This window comes from Contarinia nasturtii, unplaced genomic scaffold (assembly GCF_009176525.2).
Source record: "Contarinia nasturtii isolate CC-2019 unplaced genomic scaffold, AAFC_CNas_1.1 Cnas_scaffold_3116, whole genome shotgun sequence".
Classification (NCBI taxonomy): domain Eukaryota; kingdom Metazoa; phylum Arthropoda; class Insecta; order Diptera; family Cecidomyiidae; genus Contarinia; species Contarinia nasturtii.
Genome location: NW_022200428.1, coordinates 590758 through 609202, shown reverse-complemented (window position 1 = coordinate 609202; position 18445 = coordinate 590758). Strand labels below are relative to the sequence as shown.

General features: G+C 33.4%; 3 protein-coding genes across 5 annotated transcripts; 2 read left to right on the top strand and 1 right to left on the bottom strand.

Annotated features, from left to right (window-relative positions):
* Positions 1–1278: 1278 nt before the first annotated feature.
* LOC116349749 lies at positions 1279–5005 on the bottom strand. 2 transcript variants are annotated; one of them, XM_031781328.1, is made up of 8 exons: positions 4214–5005; positions 3949–4046; positions 3772–3823; positions 3478–3693; positions 3131–3414; positions 2581–3033; positions 2392–2475; positions 1279–2323 (listed from the first exon to the last, which is right to left on the bottom strand). In XM_031781328.1, exons 2-8 carry the CDS (start codon positions 4031–4033, stop codon positions 1533–1535), a joined length of 1965 nt encoding a protein of 654 aa, XP_031637188.1. In that variant the 5' UTR covers positions 4034–4046; positions 4214–5005; the 3' UTR covers positions 1279–1532. The 2 variants fall into 2 exon arrangements, with proteins under 2 accessions (XP_031637188.1, XP_031637189.1); XM_031781329.1 differs by having other exon boundaries at positions 3227–3414.
* A 4365-nt stretch (positions 5006–9370) lies between these two features.
* Positions 9371–10435, top strand: LOC116349688 (peroxisomal multifunctional enzyme type 2-like). Its single transcript, XM_031781234.1, has one exon. It carries the CDS (start codon positions 9371–9373, stop codon positions 10433–10435), a length of 1065 nt encoding a protein of 354 aa, XP_031637094.1.
* A 4054-nt stretch (positions 10436–14489) lies between these two features.
* On the top strand, positions 14490–16684 carry LOC116349753 (protein kinase C-binding protein 1-like). 2 transcript variants are annotated; one of them, XM_031781335.1, is made up of 6 exons: positions 14490–14559; positions 14731–14885; positions 14963–15198; positions 15335–15690; positions 15786–16489; positions 16559–16684. In XM_031781335.1, exons 2-6 carry the CDS (start codon positions 14836–14838, stop codon positions 16575–16577), a joined length of 1365 nt encoding a protein of 454 aa, XP_031637195.1. In that variant the 5' UTR covers positions 14490–14559; positions 14731–14835; the 3' UTR covers positions 16578–16684. The 2 variants fall into 2 exon arrangements, with proteins under 2 accessions (XP_031637195.1, XP_031637194.1); XM_031781334.1 differs by lacking the exon at positions 14490–14559 and adding an exon at positions 14565–14650.
* The last annotated feature ends 1761 nt before the right edge of the window (positions 16685–18445 follow it).

Sequence of the window (18445 nt, the reverse complement as noted above, 5' to 3'; positions counted from 1 at the left end):
AGAGAAATTTTGGCTATACTGTTCTTGAAAAACTATGTCTTGGACCATACTTGTGATGCATTGTGCGGACTAATACGTTTTCATGTTTGGCGACTTGTATATATAGTGCGAACGAATTGTTTATGATCGAAAATGGCTGAATTATTGCTTTGAATTTAAATGAAGATAGTGTCACATGCTCTTGACTTTGCGGTTGAGTCGATCGGGTTGATCTTCATATAACGATTCCAATGAAATGAACTTAAAAATTGATATTGTATTTCATGTAATTTCTCTTTTCTTCATGTCCAACACATTTTCGGTTTTTTAAAAAGACAAAGCGAAAAAGCAAATTCAAGAATTATTCCAAACGGACATCAACAATCAAGTCAGTTATTGTTCTTATCGAGTCTTCTTTCGCCTTGCTTCCACCACGTGAGCATTATTTTTGTGATCAACACTCAATGTTTGGTAAATAAATTCTCTTTTTTAACTAACTGGTTTACATAATTCCCTTTTCCAATATAACGTCTATAAAGAACATCAATTTACTCACATCCAATGGTATCTGTTTATTCACAAACGACAACGCATCCAATGGGTCGAATGTTAACCTCTCCATGCAGCACTGGATATGTTGTTCTAGAGACGAGCGATGTAACATATTTGCGCTTACGCGAGTTTATAAACAAATTGACTGATATGTACTATTATTATTCGTGTTAACGTCTCTTGGACTCCAAATCCAAAAATGAAACTGAAACGTAAAGCATTATGACAACAATTTTTGCATTCATGTACTTCAATTTGAACGTTGCCGTCGGCAATTTGTTGCTTGGTACTAACAACGATAAATCGTTCTACATACCCAAAATATGAATCTGTTTTTATTCTATTCGAATCCATAAATTCGCAATGTATGTATGTTTTGTGTTTTCATTTCCTTTTTTTTTGAAAATTAATTGAAACTGAAAGAAGAAGAGTTGGGGATATTTTTGAAAGAAAAATTATGGAATTTTATTTTATTTTAAAAAAATATGGTTTCTCACAACAATCATACATTTGTTTTTGATCAAATTAATTATTATAACTGCACACAAAAAAATCAACATAACTTTTTAAACGATTGTATCGTTTAATGTTGGATTCAAACGATAAATTCATCTTTTAAACGGTAAAATCGTTTAATATCTTCAAATTTAAACGAATTAATCGTTTAAAAGATGAATTTATCGTTTGAATCCAACATTAAACGATACAATCGTTTAAAAAGTTATGTTGATTTTTTTGTGTGTGATTTTCTTAAAATTAATTATAGGTTCAGTCTTTAAAATAAATGCACATTGACAGTGAGGTAAACATTTCGCATTATATTCTGAGAAATGTGATATATGTTTGTATTTGAGCTCGGTAAATGACGCTACACAAATAATGTGGCATGTAAAAAATGAATGGAATAAAAAATGCAAATTTATTGTTTATTTGAGACCGTTTGAGACCTTTTCCAAAAGAAGATAATATTCATTCAATTAAAAGAAAGCGAAAGAATGAATTTACTCTGAATTGAATTCAAATTCAATTCCAACTGCATTGTTCTCATTTGTGTAATTCTGAATCTGATCAAATTTATATTTCACTGTATTTTTCCAATGGTCAAAAAAATTGATATCGAAATTTTTAAGCAGATCAATGTCTGAACCGATCAAATTTCGACCAAAAAGTGTAAGTCCATTTGGAAAATGAACTTCTGAATTAAGAATTTTCTTCTGCAATCTTTTTTTAAATTTCCGTTGGTATTTGTCGTAATCAAATGGGCCGTGCACTTCTCTTTCGTGCATTAACAGTTCAATGAACTCTTCGCTTCGAAAGGTTTTACATTTTTGGCATGAAAATCCTTTGGTTTGATGAAAAAAGAACTCGTTACGATTAGCAAGTGTGATTTGTGCACGTAGCTTACGTAAATTTTCGGATGATATACGCAAAGGATTGAATACTGACGAACGTGTGGCGAGCGGATGGCGCATTTTGGAATGGATATTACTGGCGTTGCCAGTGTAACTGCAAAGAGCACATTTGGTATCGTCCGAATGGCTTACGATGGAAAATATTTCCTTGGGATGGACTTTCTGGTGGTGGCTATTTAATTCTCTCCACGTTCCAACGTAGTCACAATTTAAACATTTTGCCTTCTCAAAAGCATAGTAACTAAATGGCAGCAATTTATGCCTCTTTTCACAATGACGGCGAAGCGATTGTTCACTGTGAAATCGAATCGATTCGCCGTTCTGTTTGCAGAAATAACAGTAAAAGAGGATACCTGCGGATTCAGCTTCTTCGGAAGTGACTGCAATGAAAAATTGAAGAGAATTAAAACAAGTTGGAGCAACGGTGAATGTTATTGGCAAAACTCACTCAATTTTGGAGCATGATTTGTTTCTTCAACGATGCATTCCGTGGAATTTGCGGCGAGAACGCTGTTGGCCGCATTTGAATTGTCTGAAACGAAGAGCCATGGTAATAATCAGTCCATATTTAAATATTGATGAGAAATTCTAATAAAATTAATTGAAAATTAAGAGTTAAAAGCATATATAGACTTACCGTTTTGATTGATCATGGTTTCTTGTTCGCGGCATGTCGCTTCCTTTAACCTTTCACCGGTGTTTTGGCTTGTTTCTTGTTCGCGGTAGGCCGGTTCGGTCGTCTTGTCATCGTTGTTTTGATTTGCTTGTTGCTCACAGCCTGACGGTTCCATCGACCTTTCTCCGATGTTTTGATTGGCTTCTTGTTGGCACCCTGTCGCTTCAGTTGCTCGTTCGCCGATGTTTTGACTTGCTTCTGTTGCGCGTCCTGCCGATTCGGTCGACATTTCCTCTGTATTTTGACTTGTTCCCCGTTCTCGACCTACCTCTACATTGAGTACTTTTTCAATGGTTTGGTTTACAAATTGGGCTCCAAATTCTCTAACTACTGTTATCGCGGCGGACAGAAATTGATGGAGAAGTGCAGAGGTTTCTTCATTCGGGTTTCCAACGCTTTGTTCACCATTTCCGCCTGTAAAAAGAATCGAATTGTTAAGTGTCGTTCAAAATTATTTATCACCGTAATAATGAGCGATATTCTAAAAAAATGCTTCAAAGATGACAATTACCCGCACTATTGCCAAAAAATTCATTTGTACGAGTCATCTTTTTACGTGCATGACTCTTTGAATTTCGGATGATGATTTTCGGTACATGTTTCTCACCTGATGTCGAAGGTTTCATCAAAGTTGAAGTGTATGCTGGTTTTCCGTGAATGCCTCCCTTTAATTTTTTTGTTACTTTATGTTCGCCGACGAATTTTCTTTTACCGCTTGTATTCAAGTCACTTTCACCACTTGTTTCGGTTAATTTGGGATCATTTTTTGGGAACACTTCGAACGTTTCGTCGATGCTGTAAAAAATCAAATTATTAATTAACTGATAAGGTTTGGCTTGAAGCCGAAAATGGACATACATTTGTTTCGATTCTTCGCAAAGATATTGCACGAATTTATTATCAAGTGTATCTTTCGTGGTTTTGATGCATTTCGGTAGCTTATGCTCAAGCCTATCTAAATACAAAATTTTTTGGTTGATATCTTTGGATTTGGAGTTGTAATTTTTGAGCTCCGGTAGTTTTATGTTTTGCCCAGATGTTTCTTTTATGGAACGCGGAATTGTAGTTTTTATGCTGAAAATTGAGGAAAATTGTATTTTTGTAATTTAAGTCCTTTTTAAACGAATCGTTTGAACAATAAATCCATCCTACCGTTTAACGGTGAGATGTTTGATGTCTTTCTTAAATCCAGCGTCCTTTTTACCTAAGGGGAGAATCACAAAAGAAAAGAATTAATTTAAAATAATCGACAAATAATCGAAAAAGAATCAATAACAATTATAAAAAAATAGAAAGGCAATTTTTAAGTGAATTGCCCCTTGTTTTTACCCTCTATCCCTTCCAAAAGTTCATTTACCAGAAGACGGAGCTCGTTGCGCCATTTCAGCATATCGCGTTTCGAGTACTTTTTCATGGTTACTGTATCACTGCAAAAAGAATTATTTTCGTTGGGCATGAGTAAAATTACGATTTTTGGGAACAAATGCGATGCTTGAGTCGACACAAAGAATATTTTATAAGAAAAATTCAAAGAAAACAGTTTTCATTCCGATGGTATTATTTATAGAATCAATTTCATTCGACATTAAATTACCAAATTTTATTTTCGATTTGACTTGTACGCAATATCAAAGTATCAGATTCACAAAGTGTTAAAAAATATAGGTTTCTTTGTTCGAATCTCCATGAAATTCATTAAAAAAACTAAATTTGTTCGACGATTTCATTTCGCTTTCATTTGTTTTTATGCGCATTCTTCACACACTAACAAGTTTACTGTGATCACTAGTTGCGCCTTTCATATATACATATGAGTTTTTCCATCGAATAGCGTGACGAGAAACTAATATAAAAGCGAATACGGTTACAGCGCAAATGCTTTTGAATTCACATACACAAGAGAAGACTTAATGTCCAGCCTCTCAGAATCTGAGCACTATAGCGACATGCATTATACTTCGCTCAATATACAGCGCAAACCGTTTACACCATATACTCAGTCCGCCGCTTATTATGTACAGAAAGAAAACAATCTACACATTCAAATATGCCGTGATACACGCACAGTAACGATATAATAGTTGTGATAATACGGCAGCGAGACTAGAACGCTTTCAGTCAAGTGTTTATTTAGCGGAATACATTCACATGTACACTTCACGCCGACACAAAACTTTTTTTTTTCATTCTACCAATAATATATCACACCAAATCACTAATTTTACTATATTCACTAGCAAATTCTGTTTTTTTTTTTGCATTAATCCCCACTTAACTGACCAAAAACACCGATTTTCATATCATGATATTTTGAAACAGTATTATGACCTATCGTTTTATCGATGGAAGATTTTAATTAGTTGAAACTACTATTTGCTGAGAATGATATATACTGGATATATAATAAATGCGGCGAATTTTGTTGGTCTTCACATTATGGCAGTCTATATGTGAATGATATTGTAAGAAGAATGAAGAGTTTGTGCACGTAATTTTATTCATATTCGTTCAATTGCTTCCGCACACATCGGCCCGTATCTCTCACACATACATCCAGTTTTACTTTTCCGCACACACCTAGTGTGTAAGGAAATGTATTGGAATCGATCGAAAAATTAGTTTGGCAAGAAAATAAGATTTACAAGTTTTCACTGTGATTAAATTACTGTAACTACACATTTTGGGAAAAAAACCCGACCAATTTCGAATCAATGTTTGTTTGAAGTAATTTAATCACCATAAAAACGTGTAAATCTTATTTTCTTGCCAAAATACACAATCTCGGCCAATTTGAAAAAAGCTTAATACAATTTTGTATGGATTGTACCCCTAAATTGTATTGACAAATCTTCAAACTTTTAGAATGTTAGCTTTTGGGCATGGCTCCCATACAAAATTCACATTTTTAGTAATTTTTGTATGAAAAGTGAGTCGAAAATTATTTGTATCGCATGTTGTGGATCACAGTGCGGAAAAGTTCATCTTACGGATGTAAGACATTTTATTTTTTTGAATTTCTTCATTTTATTACGAGCAGTGCCATCTGTTGATCGATGGAAACCGAATGAATAGAAACTTTTAATGAAGTCCAAAACAGTTGTTTACAAACTTTGATTTTTAAATTCGAAACGGATCAGAGGTCATGCCAAATCGGAGTCAAATTTCTATGAAATCTAATCATAAATTGACAAATGATTAATATATTTCGTTCTTATCGCCATTCTCTGGAACAGTGATACCTATAATCTGTGAAAACATATATTTTTTTTTCAATTTTAAATACTGTAAATCGACTATTATCACCAAAAACCGTTCTTTCATTGAAATAAAATCAATGCCACACTCAGCCATATTTCTATGATCTCCTTCTATTTCGCACTAATATCAATAAGTAAAAAAACACTTCTTTCGAAGTTCCCAGTGTGACGCAATACTGTAAATCTAAAAATATTCTGATATAAATTTTTAGTGACGCATTCACTCAAATATGCAGAGTATCCTGATTTGCTGCTGCTCAGCATATAGCTGAGAGCTGAGAAATGCTGAGCTCGTGCGGCTAACGCATACGAAACGGATGCACGATACATATTCCCCTTTCGCTTCGTATGTGCTGCCGTTGACGCTATTGCCGGTACAACGGTTACACACTATACCAGCGAACATACGTATGCGTTAGACGTACACTTTCAGAATATATGAAAGACTGAGAGCAAAAACAGCACGTCGCATCTCATCTCTTGCTTTCACTTACGTAAGCAAAATAACGAGGGATGCGACGTTTTTCTCGCAGCTTCTCATATGTCGGTCGCAACACAATTTCAAACTCAACTGGTTACTAAGTTTTGAGTTTTGAATTGAACGTCCAATCAACTGTTTATAACCGTTTAAACGGGGAGAATGCATGTGTGCGTGCCATCCGTTTCGTATGCGTTAGCCGCACGAGTTCAGCATTTCTCAGCTCTCAGCTATATGCTGAGCAGCAGCAAATCAAGATGCTCTGCAAATATGTACAAAATGTTATTATTGCGTCGCCTCTTTCGCCGCAAAAAAATATGGAAACGTACACTCTTTGTAAAAATAACTAAACCGTTCTCTTTAAAATTGTATATAGTTGCAGCGGCTTAGTATTTTTTATGGACAGCAGATTTTTCGTTCAAAGTGAAAAACATAAGTTATTCAAAAGACGCTCTTCTAACTTTTAGACATGTCAATCATTTTACTTTTCCGCACACACCTAGTAAGTATTGGAATCGGTCGAAAAATTAACAACCATCAAAAATGTGTTTTCTGGGTGTTTTTGGGGTCAGGGAACACGAATCAGTCGTTTTTTCGATGTCCGAATGTATGTGCGTACCCTGTACCCTGTACGCAAAAATTTGTTAACACGATAACTTTCAAACAAGAAAAGTAATTCAAAATCTGACTTCACAGGATGATTTGGGGTACCGAGGAATAGAAACCATTAGATTTTGAGCGACTTTGGTTGACAGAGTAAAGTGTCATGTCTGGTGTGATGCCCATGGCCATCCATGGAAAAAATTCAATTTTTCTTCCAAAAGTGATATTTAATGTATTCTTAAACACTTAAAAATAAAACCGAATATGACGTTAGTTTTGCGATACAAATATATTTCAACACACTTTTCATACAAAAATTTCAAAAAAATTGGATTTTTGTATGAAAGCCATGCCTGTATGAGCTGATACTTTGCACAGGTTATTTTTATCACACAAAAATGCCATTCCGAGAGTTTGAAGACATTTCAAGGCATATTAGGGGTACCTCCCGAACAAAATTTTGGATTTTTCACTCAAAAACGAAATGTTGTATGGGCATTTTTAGTAGTTTTTGTATGAAAAGTGCTTCGAAAATTATTTGTATCTTAAAACTAATGTCAGATTCAGTTTTCTCGTGAATTCTTTGAGTAAAAGGTTTGTAATAAATGGATGTTGTGGATCACGGTGCCGAAAAGTTCATCTTACGAATGTAAGACATTTTATTTTTCTAATTTTCATACCGTTTTCGTTAAATTACAGAAATAATTGAACAATTTCAGTTTTATTTAAAAAAAAAGTTTGTTTCTTCGTACAACATACAATCAAATCTATTTGTATATTCGCTCGTGAATACATTAGCGAAAAGGGATCATAATGTGATGAGAAAATGCAGTGGCAAAATTGGTTGATTTGGTTATATCTCAAAGACTAACTTTATTCAAGGATTGGGGTGGTTTATACACAAAATCTGTGCCGGTACAATTGCACGACTATATTTTATATCCCATGGTTATCGTGACTACAGAAGGTACGATTATGTTTATAACTGTCGTGACCATAGAGAATGGTTACGACTCTTACTTTATTATATCATGATATCGTTAGAGTTCAAAATCGTATAAGATCAACAAAATTGTTTTATAATTTCCAGAAAATGACGTTTACAAGCCGATTATTACGTTTGTTGCGTTTAATGCAAATTCTCGATTATATAATACCACATTACGTTCGGAACAAAGTAAAACGAATCACGTGATTAAACTCTTTCAAATTTATGAACAGAACAAATTTATGATTTTTTCATTTATTATCAGTAATTTTGTGGTTAGGTTACCAAGAAACTAAGTAAGTAAATAAAATGTCTTACATCCGTAAGATGAACTTTTCCGCACCGTGATCCACAACATCCATTTATTACAAACCTTTTACTCAAAGAATTCACGAGAAAACTGAATCTGACATTAGTTTTACGATACAAATAATTTTCGGAGGACTTTTCATACAAAAACCACTAAAAATGGGAATTTTTGTATCGCAGCCATGCCTATATGATATCGTAATCATGTGAAAATGTGCAGAGGTTATTTTTGTTCACAAGAAGTTAACATTCTTAAAGTTTGAAGAAATTTCAATACATATTAAGGGTACTTCCCATACAAAATTCCGTTTTTAAGCGAAAAACGTTGAAATGTCTTCAAACTCTCGAAATGGTATTTTTTGGTGATAAAAATAACCTGTGCAAAGTTTCAGCTCATTACGATATCATACAGGCATGGTTTCCATACAAAAATCCAAATTTTTTGAAATTTTTTGAAATTTTTGTATGAAAAGTGTATCGAAAATTATTTGTATCGCAAAACTAACGTCATATTCGGTTTTCTCGTACCCAAAAACCCCCCAAAACATATTTTTGAGTGTTTAAGAATACATTAAATATCACTTTTGGAAGAAAAATCAACCAAAGTCGCTCAAAATCTAATGGTTTCTATTCCTCGGCATCTTCAATCATCCTGTAAAGTCAGATTTTGAATTACTTTTCTTGATTGAAAGTTAACGTGTTAACAAATTTTTGCGTACAGGGTACCACGCGTATACATTCGGACATCGAAAAAACGACTGATTCGTGTTCCCTGACCCCAAAAACACCCAGAAAACACATTTTTGAAGGGTGTTAATTTTTCGACCGATTCCAATACTTTACCTTACACATTAGGTTTGTGAGGAAAAGTAATACGCTTTTTATTCGTTGTACTCTTATCAGTGAACTAGATTTTGCCAAATACAAAAATGAATTACGATACTTATCTTATATGTGAAGGTGTCATAATTTCGTAAACGAATTGTGAACGTGCGTATAAATAAGCTTTGAAACCACTCTATTTTCATAGTTCAGTAAAGTTCATACAGTAAAGAGAACATCTCAACAAAAAGCAAACTTTTATATATTTTTTTCCAAGTTTCGTTAGAGAAAAAAATGTGGAAAATCCGTCAGTTAAAACAATTCAAATCACCAACTTATAGAACACTAACCATACTTGCCGATGGAAACGGAACAAATAACAATAAAGTGTTTTGTTCGCGTATTACTTTGGATTTTGAAAATCCAGAATCACCCCTTCCATTGAGCGAGGTGAACAAAACAAATTTAAAGAATTATCAATTTCCCGTAATCAAAATAAGCTACGATCGAAACGACGTCGTGGAGCATGCAAAATCTATCGGAATCAAGGCTGACAACAAATATGCCGATTTGTATTTGAACCAATCGCATAAAAAATTTCAAGTTCTTCCATCGTTTTTACTTCCATTTTCGAATAAAATTTTGATCGATCTGTGCTCATTTCCGTCAACAGCTTGGAAATTGTCATTCGAGCATTTACTTCATGGTGAACACTACATACAACAACTCAAACAATTACCTCCGGAAGGAATCGTCAATCTAAAAATTAAAACATCGGATGTAATGGACAAAGGAAAAGGAACATTGTATTGCTTCAACATGAATATATATGATGAAAATAATGGTGAAACGTATTTTACAATGGATTATCACATACTCGAAGTTGGAACGGGTGGATTCATCGGAAATAAATCAAATCCTCACATGACTCGTAAAGTAACACCACCAAACAGCAATTATAATCCGCCGGATTCGATACTGGAATTCCAGACGTTCATTCCGAAGGATGGCATCAAGACTGAATTGTCAGATTCCGATTTGAATATGCCGTGTTACTCTTCCTTACATCCGCATCAGCGTTATGGAACGAATTTTGAATTTCTAAGGAGTCCAATAGCACACGGAAGATATACGTTTGCCGGAGTTATGAAAAGTATACTTTTCAAATATGCAAATGGAAATGTAGAAAAGTTTAAAGCCGCAAAAGTCCGTTTTGCTAAGCCAGTATATCCAGGCGACAACATTCTGATAAGTACCTGGAAAGCCGATGAGTCGAGGATAACTTTTCAGGGTGATGTTAAACGAGACGGAGAAAATATAAAAGTTCTTACCGATGGTTACATTGATTTGGACATGTAGACCAGCAACGATTGTATTGGTGCATATTTTACATTTTTTTTTGCATCATATCATCATTTTTATAATTGCTATTTACATTGTCACTTATGAGATTTGTAATGCTAAAATACCATTTTTCTCTGTTTTTAATTTTTAAATGTTCAAAACACAGTGTGCGCAATATCGCATCTTTTTGAAGTTTGTTTCTCATGATCTGACATACAATTACAACAAAACAATAGAGAATATTTTGTATTTAACATTGAAATGAAAAAAATCATGAATATGTTTTAAAAAAAATACGTGTTTGCAGTTTTACTTTTCCGCACACACCTAGTGTAAGGTAAAGTATTGGAATGGGTCGAAAAATTAACACCCCCAAAAAACATGTTTTCTGAGTGTTTTAGGAGCCAGGGAACACGAATCTAGCGTTTTTTCGATGTCCGAATGTATATGTGTGGTGCCCTGTACGCTGTACGCTAATATTTTTAATAATATTCAAAACGTTGCAGGAATTCTCTCCTTTTTACTTTGAGTTCATACTGACGCAATGGCGCAACGTTCCGAATTTACAAATGTATATTAAGTTTATATTCACAGTACACAGAAAATATATCTACCAACTATTTTCGTCACAAAATTGATATCAGAAATTTTGTGTTTCAAATTTTGGTTTCGTCACTCGTTCGTCACCTCGATAGAGGTTTTTTATTTGATATCAATAGTTTTGTAAGCGCTATTTTCAATGTTAAAGATTCAAGAAACATGAATTTGAATCTTTTTCAAATACAATGAAAATATGGATTTTTAGGTTATTTCTGGATCAAAATCATATAAATTGTGGTTCATAATTCAAGTGTCTATTTTTAAAAGTGGCCGTTATGTGTGCGGCCAACGGTTTTTGGCCAATTTGGCCACCCCACATTGAAATTTTTGGACCGCAAATGGCACCATTCAATAGCTCACTTCAAGATCTTTCCAATGATTTGCATATGTCCGGGAGGTGTCAAGTCATGGCGCTTCGGTGACCATTGGAAAAAAAAGGCGAAAAGTGACTTTTTGAGGCCGGCCATGGCCAACAACTTTCGACTGTATTTCTGCTGTTACATGGCAAGCATATATGAAACTCTCGGAGATTCGATTAATGCACAAAAATATTGAAAACATTTTTTGTGTGTTTTCGACTGTATTTCTGCTGCTACATGGCAATTATTATGAATTAAATTGATATTAATCTCGGAGACACTGCATAATGCACAAAAATATCGCCATTTTAAACAAAATTTCATATTTCCGTACTTTCAACCACTCACTAGTTTTTAATATTAAATTAAAAGGACTTACCTTTCTATTTTAAATGAATTAAACTTTACGCACCAACGCTTGAACTCAAACTAATCTCTTCTAAGAAATAAAATTGAAATGTCCATCGGCATATTGTGTTCCAACACAGGCTTTAGTCCCAAATTTGTGAATGAGTAGAGTACAATGAAAGATCATAAAACAATAAAAGGGACCTTTTCTTTTTACCCACATACTTAAAACCATACGGAAAGTCCTTACCTACATATTTCTTAACTTCCATTGAAAATAGTTTCTGTTCATAAGGAAGCAATAAAGAAGTCAATAAAACAGGCAAAAACTCAAAAAGTGAATAAATATTTTGTTCCGTTTTTTTTAAAGTTACATTTTGGTTACCGTCAATATGTTCAAAATGTCAAAAGATGAAGATTTTTGTACAGGAAATGTACCATGAACGAATTCAAACGCAAAATAAATGTCATATTCGGTTTTCTCGAATAAAAAACTCCAAATACAAATTTTCATAGCAATCGAATGAAAAACCAATTTACTCCAAAATATCATTCCAAAAAAATGGTTTCAAGCCGAAAAATCTCATAAAAGCGGACCAATTTCTCAAAATGGTTGCCACCATTGAATTCCTCGGGTCCGAATTATGTAAAATCAGTTGTCAAAGTGAACCAACAAAGTAAAATTTTCTCCAAAATTTCTTTATTGCTTCATCAAGATGAGCTTAATATCTTTTCAATAAGCTAAGGATGACGTATACCTGTGATCAAGTTTGAGTCTTTTGACCATTTTTGGCGGATTGACCACATGAACGAATGCTTTCCATTTCAACATTTTATTTCAATTAATTTCATTTTTGCATACGCATGTTCTTGAAAAGTGTCGAATAAGTGCTACTTTCAACGCCGGTAATAGCATAACAACGAAGGAATCATACGGTTGAACAATAGAAACAAATATTATGTATGTTATTTTGTTCGCAATCGATGCTGTGTTATGCTATGAATCACAGCGCTTGTTTGTTGTTGTTGTTGTACCCATATGTTCATGAAGCTTTAACAGAAATCTTCGAAACGAATAAATAGCGAATATAATTTATTCAGTGGCACGAGTCCGGTGGTTTGTTGTGATAAGCCGCACATGTCGATGTTTTGACGAAAATTATTCTTTTGAACAGGTAACACACTGACTTAATTTTTTTTTCATCTATTTTGATTCGGTTTACACACATCCAATTTAAGCGGTCAGCGCATTTTATTTCGCTTCGATTTGATTTCATTCATTTTTGCTTGACCTTGATTTTTCTAGATTCGTTTTAAATGTATGCTAATGAGCGATAGCTGTGTCGTTTTTTTCTCTCTCTCTCCTTTCTCGTATGAGTTTATTGATCTCATATTGCATGTTATCGTCGCCATAGCGGCGATTATGTTTTTTGTTTCGATTCATTGACGACTTTATCGAAGTGAGAAAAAAAACGAGAGCGTCCGAAACAACAAATAAAGTTGACGAATTCCAATGATCACAATTTGAACATTGTTAAAAGAGAACTCTCGGCTAGACAATTTAATTATAAGAATTAAAGAAACGTTTTGAAGTAGAAAAAACAATTCGATGTTACATAAATTCGATCATCAGTTTAATGGCAATTTCATCCGGTGAAATGTTAAGCAAGCAAATCAAATGCATTGAATTTTTTTAAAATAAAGACAGAATTCAGTTGAATGTAAGCAGACTATTTTGAAATGTTTGTATTAGCTCATGCTTTGGTATGTGTGTAATATTACGAAGCAGCAAACGCACACAAATAATTGACAAATACATACGTATGAGTGTACTTAGTTTCTCACATTACTTCTCATTTTTCTTTGTTAAACTTTGTGTTGTCCCTTCTGCATATTATGGTGAAATTTATTTCGAAAAATTATTTCGAAAAATGAAGACAAATAAAATTTAACCATAATATACACAGAGAGAGAGAGAGATAGAAATGAATTACTCAGAAAAAAATCATTAGGTACAATGATGATTTGTTTGGCGAATGTTTTTTTACCACGAAGTGTGTGTGAATGTGCTTAAACTACAATTACACATACTTTATGCAAAAATTCAAAACAAACAAATCATCATTGAACCAGATGTATAGAGTATTTTCTGTTGAGCCCCACTTTCTCTCTGATTCGTTCTCTCTTCTTTTCAATTTGTGTCTGTTTTAAAAATGGAATAGAGAGAGAAAGTGAGAGAGAGAGTACGGAAGAGAGAGAAAGAGAACACACTCTCCCAAGCGACCTACGACAAAACTGTGTATGGCCAAGAACCACATATCGTTTTGGGAATTTTTCCTCTAATGGTTTATTTGAGAGTGGGTCATAATTTATGACACATAAAAAAGGTCCGGAAGAAATTTGAAAACAAGCGTTTGTTCAATGTTCGGGAATTTATCATATTAAAGTAGAGAGATAGAGAATTGGCAATTTGAAATGAATAGGCGACTGAAAAACCATAAAAGTTGAAGGCTTCCATTATTGCATTCAAATACATTTGCATTTTACATAATGTTTACATATGACTGTGTGTTTGAAGACTTGTGTATGTTGTTGTGTCGAATTTTGTCAGTTAGTTAAATTTATATGTATTCTCTATTCTGCGCCTCTTTCAGTTTGTGTTGTGGCTTTGACAAAAATTGCTTTACAAAATACACTCAAAAATATTCAATTTTAAGTTCTCAGTGTGATTTTTCCTTTAAAAAAACTTACTTTCAGTTCCGGTTTGTATGAATGAAAAATTTTAGTGTGTTTTTCCACCAATATAAACATTCATTTTAAATACATTGAAGTGTACGTTGTTTTGTATCTTATTTTACTAATTTGAATTCAACAACAAATTGATATTTTCAATTATATATTATATAGTATATAACGAAATATGGTATGTAATATGACTGTTGCAATACTTCGGCTTAAATAGATGAAATTGCATTTTTTTTTTAAACAAATGACATTTTTCAGGATAACCAAGGTGACATTTGTTGGAAGTGCCACAAAGGAGGAATAACATTGAAATGCTCTTCCTGCATACGACCATATCACATTAACTGTGTGAAGGCCACAAATATGAGTAATATCAAAATTTGGCGTTGCGAAGATTGCACCTCAAAAGACACGTAAGACAGTGTTTGTTTTGCTTTAAAAAGTGATTTGAACGCACTGAAATTGGTGTGAATTTGCTTATATTTTCAAGGCCTGAAGAATTGAAACGGATCCCAATCATTATCAAAGGACGGTTGAATTCAAATTTTGATGAAACTTTTTTTGGGCACCAAAATTTATTGAACTCGACGAAGGAAAGTCTCTTCAATTCGACCATGATACCATTGGTGCAAAACATAAAAATAAAAGCAAATTCTTACCAAAATTTTAATGACCTCATTGCTGACTTCGAGTTTGTCGTACATAAGTGTGAAACGTTGTTATCAGGTTAGTTTATACAGGAAAAACAATTGTTTAAACATATGTCCATTTCAAAAAAATAGTATTTTCAAACAAGATCCACTTGTTCTCTCATAAATACGCATAAATAGAAAAAATAAATAAAATTTCACTTAAATTTCAGATAAACATAACAAAACGAAATATGCAATAAAACAGTTGGGCTTTTTAAAGGTGGAAATCGACAGTGTGAAAAAATGCATTCAATGTCATATTCATGCGAACGATATCGTCACGCGGCCAAATTGGTTCACAATGGTGTGCGATAGGCCGCATATAATTGTTTGGGCGAAGCAATCGAAAAAATATCTGCCCGGCAAAGTTATGTGTGCTAATGAACAAGGAGTGAATGTTCGTTTCTTTGGTGGCACGCTGGAGTATCGTCTGAATGCCAATGTCCACAAATGTTTGTTGTACTCTAAACAAAGTCTAAACAATACAAGTACTGAGCAAAGTTCGGAATACACAAAGGCTTTGAAGGTAGTTGCATTTTAATTTCACTTCGTTAAAATATTTTTAGAAGGGATGAGTGTTCAAAGTTTTAATTTAATCAAAAAAAATTCCATATTTAACAGGAGGTCGATGAATATATCAAGAATTTGATATCAAAATTTGGTGCATTCAATTACGCGAAACCAAACACATCATTCGATCCCATGTTACTCGATCAGTATGTTTATAACATGATGAATCCCACAACAACTCCGGAGCCTGAATTAAGGCCGAGGGGCCGAAAAATCCATGAAATCGGTAAAAATTACGATGAACCATCTGCCAAACGATATGCATATGCAAAAAATCGGACTTATACTCCTGAATCCGATGAAGCAAACAACAATTCAGTTGAAGATGAAGAAAACATGGCTGTCGAATCAACATCGAATGAAAACGGCGGAAAACAAACTGAAACATCGATAGAAAATGATCGAATGAAAATGACGGAGAATCAACATCGAATGAACATGCTTTTGTTCCAAGATTTCAATCAATGTTTCATGAAATTGAATCAAGATTGGAGAGAAGCGAATGAAACAATTGAATCGATGAAAGAGCAGCACAAAACAGAACTGTCACAATTGATAGCTGAAAAGGAAATACTGGCAAAACAACTGCGTGATATGAATGGATTATACGAACAAAAAATCAACGAATTGGTTGTAAAGGAAGAAGAATACAAGAAAGCAATCGAAGAAGCAAAGAAAACCAGGTTTTGTTTGGTATGCAAGAGTGAGGCTCCCGACTTTTATCTCTGCGATGCCATTTGCGCTGAAAAATTTAGGTTACCATTTTTCTTACCAGTTTATACAAACATTTTTATTTTTAACCAAATATTTTCATCCATTTACAGGGAAAGTGCTGCACATTAAGAGGAAATGTGCATCTAAAAATGAGCCGAGGTCAATTAAGCCCATCAAAAATTTCACTTTTTCATTCTTTCAATTAAGTAATTAAGTAAAAAAAATTGTAAGAATTACTATCACTGCACTCTTTGACATTCACTAGAATATAATATCCAATATCAGGAAATTGAATTATATGTATTTGTCATTATCTCACCAGTAAAGTGCACAAAGTGTCACAAAAAGTTATTAATTTCACCTATACAGATCGATGTAAAGTGCCGAAAAAATAAGAACATATTTCAATGCGGAACGCGGCATTCTCAACCCTGACTAGCATTATATGGGCTTCTGTGTTATTCTGCCGAACTCCGCTCAACGTGGCGCCATCTCTATACACGACGTTGAAGTAATAAAAGTTTTTGTGTATTTCTCAAGTTTGAGAGAAATCGCATATTTACATTCATTTTAGTTGCGTTGAATTGTAATTTAATAACTGGTAATAAAAAATGTCAACAAAATCAAAGAGAAGAATTATAGAAGTCACAACAGTTATTATATACATATTTATGGTTTACTACCGCCAATTTAAGTCATATGAAACGCCTTTTTATTCGGTCTTCTCTTCATTACAAAAAAAATTATATAAATATATACACATAGCGTAGAGCATGTATTTCTTTCGACGTGAAATTTCGTAGCATTTAAAATCTGATTGCAAATTTCACTTAAAATTAATCGAGCACACTTAGCAATTTTATTGATGAAAAAAATTTAATTTAATATAAAATCTCAAAACATAGTACCATACAAAATGACAATTTGTTTACATGCTCATCGTTGACAGCCGGTATATGTGATGACATAAACCAAAGTGAAATGCTCATGTATTTGTGCGAATAACATTGCTCTCATTGGATCACATGTTCAAAATTCTTAACGTTGATTCGTTTGCTTATGCGCATTGTGCATGTATGTAGCGACGCTCAACAATCAATATTCAAATACATGCGAATACATGTGCACTTCATTTCGGTTTTTGTCATTCTACTGTTCGTGTAGAAAAACGTTCGTGTGAGTGACAACATTGATTGTTTTCATTCCACTGTTTTCTCTCTCTTGTGTATTGTTTTGTTTCTATTTTATTTTATTTTATTGTGTTTTAAATTGAATATCATTTTAAAAATTATTTATTACTTAAATGTTTTTAAAAAAATTGAACAATTTATTAAATTACAATTGAGAAATACACAAACAAATCTATAACTTAGATTTTGTGTAAAGAGATGGTGCCAGTAGTAGAGCTTTTTTCAAAAAGTCAAATGTAAGTGGGACTTGGGCATTCTTCGATAAAAAGAGGGAGAGCCTCTTTGATCGTATTAGTCGTAGTTTGTCCCACAACTCTATTTATAATCCAATCGAAATAAAAAGTCTTACGGGAGTAAGACGAACTTTTCCGCACTGTGGTAGTTGCGTATTTTATTAAGAAAGTTCAAAATAATATTTGCTCGATTCTTCAAGTCTTTCAAGCGGCGTAAAGTTCGAGACCAAAAAATATGTTTCAACTTTGGCAACGAAATATTTTTTAATTTAATAGCAGAAGTACCCGAGAAAAGATTTTTCACACTTTCATGATGAACCCATTTGTACGACATTTGAAAGTATTCTATTTTCTAACAAAATACTATAAAAAATATGTCTGACGTTAATTTTGCCATAAAAATTATTTTTGAAACACTTTCCATAACTAAAGTCACAAAAAATTTGGATCTTTGTATGGGAGCCATGTCTGTATGCTATATTAATGGTGTGAAACTTTGCACAGGTTATTTTTTCACAAAAAAATAACATTCGTAGGGTTTGGAGAAATTTCAACCAAAATTAAGGGTACCTCC